This window comes from Pangasianodon hypophthalmus, chromosome 25 (genome assembly GCF_027358585.1).
Source record: "Pangasianodon hypophthalmus isolate fPanHyp1 chromosome 25, fPanHyp1.pri, whole genome shotgun sequence".
NCBI classification, from domain to species: domain Eukaryota; kingdom Metazoa; phylum Chordata; class Actinopteri; order Siluriformes; family Pangasiidae; genus Pangasianodon; species Pangasianodon hypophthalmus.
The window spans coordinates 18,822,262-18,828,488 of NC_069734.1; the positions used below are offsets into that span (position 1 = coordinate 18,822,262).

The 6,227-nt window shown below is 34.5% G+C and overlaps 1 protein-coding gene across 8 annotated transcripts in view; it reads right to left on the reverse strand.

Annotated features, from left to right (window-relative positions):
* Positions 1-2,984, reverse strand: part of LOC117596042 (spore coat protein SP65) — a 21,204-nt gene extending 18,220 nt beyond the window's left edge. For 2 of the 8 annotated variants that reach the window (XM_053229624.1, XM_053229623.1), the window contains exon 1: positions 662-810. In XM_053229624.1, coding sequence (XP_053085599.1) covers positions 662-685 — 24 coding nt within the window. In that variant the 5' untranslated portion in view covers positions 686-810. Of the gene's footprint in view, positions 1-661 lie in introns of all 8 variants that reach the window. The other 6 variants (XM_053229626.1, XM_053229621.1, XM_053229622.1 and 3 more) reach the window with 6 other exon arrangements.
* Between the last annotated feature and the right edge of the window lie 3,243 nt (positions 2,985-6,227).

The following is a 6,227-nucleotide window of genomic DNA, read 5'->3' on the forward strand; positions in this document are numbered from 1 at the left end:
CACTAAAACTCTACCGACACACAAAAGATGAAAAACCTGAAAGTCAATATTTTCCTGCTCATCCAATCATCGTTCGCTTGAAATCTAGTTAACGCACAGCACCGAAGACATGCATGAAGCGTCTGTCACGCTTACCCATAATCCCTCTCTCTGCGTCGTATCACAGATACACAACCGTGCATCAAAACCGAACTACACGCTAAACTAGGCTTAAAAATGTTCATGTTAGTGACATCGCAACCATCACATGACCTGTCCATGCAGCTTTGTATCCATATATGGACTTCGGAGGAAATGCTATATTTGGAAAGTTTAATAATTGAGTGTGTAGCTACAGTAAATCAAAATCAAAACAGGAATTTTTATGATATTGGTCCTTTAAAAGTGTTGTACATTTCTGCAATTGACTGCAGCAATAAGGTTTAACTTTGAGGGTGCCATTATTTTTGGTTTTAAGCATCCTGTCTGACTGTGTGTGCGCGTGTGTGTAGCCTTTTTAAATGTATTTTCGGTAACCGTTTTTGTACTTTTGTAGATTTTGTATGGTATTTGAGTGTCATTTGGTCACATTCCAGTGCTTAGGAGGACATTTGGTCCCCGTAAGTGCAACAACACCTGACAAAGTGTGCACTTGTGCAGACAGTTGGGTCCAAGAACTTACGTTCACTTCTGAGTTGCACCTCATGGGGTCTTCCAGCCACGTACGGAGTAGAACATGAGAAGCGATAATGATGATGCAAGTGTTGGAAAGTCAGAGAACTGGAATGTAAAGAGAGAAAAAAATTGATCAAATCGAGAACTTTGTGAACTTCTCGGTGAATAAAAAAAAAAGTTTTCACAGTTTGGTCTTTTCAATATAAAACATAAAAGTGAAAGAGGACTATATTCTATATTTTATTATTTCTTTTGGTACTGTCAGATAAGTTCTCAGATACATTCTCTTTCGAAGTCGTTTTAGATGAGGCTAAGCTAATTAATTTCTTCTTAACAAACAACCAGTCTAATATGCTTTTCTAGAAAATAACATATTTTTGTCGTATATCAGCTGCTGTGACAAACTAAATTTTTAAAGAAACGAGTCTTATTTCTGTATTTGTACTATAAATAAAATCTCTAGTACATTTTATAAGGACTCTTATGTAATAACGTGTTGTGTACGTTTAATCGTTCTCAGGATTTGTGCATGTTTTCTTTTCCAGAGCAATTTATTATCTGTAAAATATCGTACATTAATGAGTTTAATAACGATATAATCGACAGATGATATTATTCAATCTGTAATCCTCGGATAACAGGAGAATTGTGAGATTTTTTCACAAGTTAAAATTCCTGGACGTGTTCTTGATCTGGCCGAAATATCGAGGAAACTTCAGTCAGTGGCTAACAAACAAAAACTAGCGATTTCTGACACGTCGACTCGTAACTGTAACTTTCAGCTCTTTTATTTGACCAAAACTCTAAGTTAAAATCTGATTCTGAAAAAATAAGACAAGAAATGAAATTGAAAAACGACAAATATTTGCCTAGCGTATAAATTAATTCAGAATTTTTTTCCCCTCACACGAACCTGGTTAGCTATGTTAGCTAGCTATTCATAACCTCCTGTAATGAGTTCCCTCGGCTACATCGTTGTTCTCTAGAATGCAGGTCCGTCCTTCGGGTTCGCGGCTGCTTGTGATTGGTTGGAGGTTATTTGATGATGTCATTGTGTTTCACGTTTAATTTTGAACCACTTTTCCAAACATTTGGACGGAATCGTATTTTTTAACGCTCCCATGTTAGTGATGCAAATGCATTATGGGTAAAACCGTTGATGAGAAGCTTGATGCAACGACAGAAATCTGCACTAATGAGGCGGGTTAACGAGGCAGAGAGAGCGGACAGGTGGCTCCTCGTTCACGACTTTAACGCAAAGTGATGAAGAATGTCAGAGATTTTTCCTCTATCTGTCTCTTTCTCTCTCTGTCTCTCTCATTTCTGTCTATTGTTCTCTCTCTCTCTCTCTCTCTCTCTCTCTCTCGTTGTCTCTAATTCTCTGTCTGGCTTGCTCTCTCTATTTTTCTTTCTTTCTTTTTTTCATTTTCTCTCTATATCTCTGTCTCTTTCTGTCTCTTTCCCACTTTCTTGCTCTCTGCCTCTCATTATCTCTCTCTCTCTCTGTCTCTATTTCTCTTTCTGTCTCTCTCTATTTCTGATTCTCTCTTTCTCTCCTAGCTTTTTCTCTTCTTTTTCTACATCTTTTTCTACATCCCTCTCTACTACATGGCAACCTTCAGCCTTTCTTCTTCTCTTCTCCTCCAGCATCCTCTACTTCTTTGTCATCTTTCATTTTTTCTATCTCATCCCTCTTTCTCACATTCTTTCTCTCTCTCTCTCTCTCTCTCTCTCAATTGTTTCAGTCTCTTGATGATCATCATCTCTCTCTGACACACACACAATTTTCATCATTCATCCATTCATGATGCCTAAACAATACTGACAGTGTGTGTGTGTGTGGGAGAGAGAGAGGTTTGACATCTCTGCCACTCTGATGGTTCCAAAGGAAGAGTGACGGCGTGAGACACACACACACACACACACACACACACACACACACTCACTGAGGAGAGATAAAGTGTGTGAATCAAGTCACTAAACAAGATGGAGTGTGTGATCTGTGTGCACGTGGACAGACTGTGTGTGTGTGTGTGTGTGAGTGTGTGTGTGTTAGGTCAGTATTCTACCTACCATTGCATTAAATATTAACTTTTCCCAACTCTAACGCACCATTAAACTCCATCATTAGATTTTTATCACGCCAGATTTATTTGATCTTTTTAAAGACAGTTATCGGATGTGGTTTCAATGTTCGAAGGTTTTTGATCTAAAAATTCTCGATAGACAAAAACTACATGTTCCTCGTTCTCCTTCTTCGTGTCTTTCTCTGTGACCAAAGTATTTAAATCTGCTTTATTGATTTCATGAATGATGCTATTACCAAAGCTCAGGTTATAAAACATGCAAATCCTATAATAGCTATAAGGTAATAAACAGCATCTCACTGTAATAAACAGTATCTCACTGTAATAAACAGCATCTGGCTGTAATAAACAGTATCTGACTGTAATAAACAGTATCTGACGGTAATAAACAGTATCTGACTGTAATAAAAAGTATCTGACTGTAATAAACAGTATCTGACTGTAATAAACAGTATCTGACTGTAATAAACAGTATCTGACTGTAATAAAAAGTATCTGACTGTAATAAAAAAGTATCTGACTGTAATAAACAGTATCTGACTGTAATAAACAGCATCTGACTGTAATAAACAGTATCTGATGGTAATAAACAGTATCTGACTGTAATAAAAAGTATCTGACTGTAATAAAAAGTATCTCACTGTAATAAACAGTATCTGACTGTAATAAACAGTATCTGACTGTAATAAACAGTATCTGACTGTAATAAAAAGTATCTCACTAATAAACAGTATCTGACTGTAATAAACAGTATCTGATGGTAATAAACAGTATCTGACTGTAATAAACAGCATCTGACTGTAATAAACAGTATCTGACTGTAATAAACAGTATCTGACTGTAATAAACAGCATCTGACTGTAATAAACAGTATCTGACTGTAATAAACAGTATCTGACTGTAATAAACAGTATCTGACTGTAATAAAAAGTATCTGACTGTAATAAACAGTATCTGACTGTAATAAACAGCATCTGACTGTAATAAACAGTATCTGATGGTAATAAACAGTATCTGACTGTAATAAAAAGTATCTGACTGTAATAAAAAGTATCTCACTGTAATAAACAGTATCTGACTGTAATAAACAGTATCTGACTGTAATAAACAGTATCTGACTGTAATAAAAAGTATCTGACTGTAAGAAACAGCATCTGACGGTAATAAACAGTATCTGACGGTAATAAACAGTATCTGACGGTAATAAACAGTATCTGACGGTAATAAACAGTATCTGACGGTAATAAACAGTATCTGACGGTAATAAACAGTATCTGACGGTAATAAACAGTATCTGACTGTAATAAACAGCATCTGACTGTAATAAACAGTATCTGACGGTAATAAACAGTATCTGATGGTAATAAAAAGTATCTGACGGTAATAAACAGTATCTGACTGTAATAAACAGTATCTGATGGTAATAAACAGTATCTGACTGTAATAAACAGTATCTGATGGTAATAAACAGTATCTGACGGTAATAAACAGTATCTGACGGTAATAAACAGTATCTGATGGTAATAAACAGTATCTGACTGTAATAAACAGTATCTGACGGTAATAAACAGTATCTGATGGTAATAAACAGTATCTGACGGTAATAAACAGTATCTGACGGTAATAAACAGTATCTGACTGTAATAAACAGTATCTGATGGTAATAAACAGTATCTGATGGTAATAAACAGTATCTGACGGTAATAAACAGTATCTGACGGTAATAAACAGTATCTGACTGTAATAAACAGTATCTGACGGTAATAAACAGTATCTGACGGTAATAAACAGTATCTGACTGTAATAAACAGTATCTGATGGTAATAAACAGTATCTGACGGTAATAAACAGTATCTGACTGTAATAAACAGTATCTGATGGTAATAAACAGTATCTGACTGTAATAAACAGTATCTGATGGTAATAAACAGTATCTGACTGTAATAAACAGTATCTGACTGTAATAAACAGTATCTGACTGTAATAAACAGTATCTGATGGTAATAAACAGTATCTGACTGTAATAAACAGTATCTGACGGTAATAAACAGTATCTGACTGTAATAAACAGCATCTCACTGTAATAAACAGTATCTGATGGTAATAAACAGTATCTCACTGTAATAAACAGTATCTGACTGTAATAAACAGTATCTGACTGTAATAAACAGCATCTCACTGTAATAAACAGTATCTGATGGTAATAAACAGCATCTCACTGTAATAAACAGTATCTGACTGTAATAAACAGTATCTGACGGTAATAAACAGCATCTGACTGTAATAAACAGCATCTCACTGTAATAAACAGTATCTGACTGTAATAAACAGTATCTGACGGTAATAAACAGTATCTGACTGTAATAAACAGCATCTCACTGTAATAAACAGTATCTGATGGTAATAAACAGTATCTCACTGTAATAAACAGTATCTGACTGTAATAAACAGTATCTGACTGTAATAAACAGTATCTGATGGTAATAAACAGTATCTGACGGTAATAAACAGTATCTGACTGTAATAAACAGTATCTGATGGTAACAAACAGCATCTCACTGTAATAAACAGTATCTGATGGTAATAAACAGTATCTGACTGTAATAAACAGTATCTGACTGTAATAAACAGTATCTGACTGTAATAAACAGCATCTCACTGTAATAAACAGTATCTGATGGTAATAAACAGTATCTCACTGTAATAAACAGTATCTGACTGTAATAAACAGTATCTGACTGTAATAAACAGTATCTGACTGTAATAAACAGCATCTCACTGTAATAAACAGTATCTGATGGTAATAAACAGCATCTCACTGTAATAAACAGTATCTGACTGTAATAAACAGTATCTGACTGTAATAAACAGCATCTGACTGTAATAAACAGCATCTCACTGTAATAAACAGTATCTGACTGTAATAAACAGTATCTGACGGTAATAAACAGTATCTGACTGTAATAAACAGCATCTCACTGTAATAAACAGTATCTGATGGTAATAAACAGTATCTGACTGTAATAAACAGTATCTGACTGTAATAAACAGTATCTGACTGTAATAAACAGTATCTGATGGTAATAAACAGTATCTGACGGTAATAAACAGTATCTGACTGTAATAAACAGTATCTGACTGTAATAAACAGTATCTCACTGTAATAAACAGTATCTGATGGTAATAAACAGTATCTGACTGTAATAAACAGTATCTGACTGTAATAAACAGCATCTCACTGTAATAAACAGTATCTGACTGTAATAAACAGTATCTGACTGTAATAAACAGTATCTGACTGTAATAAACAGCATCTCACTGTAATAAACAGTATCTGACTGTAATAAACAGCATCTCACTGTAATAAACAGTATCTGACTGTAATAAACAGTATCTCACTGTAATAAACAGTATCTGACTGTAATAAACAGTATCTCACTGTAATAAACAGTATCTGACTGTAATAAACAGTATCTGATGGTAATA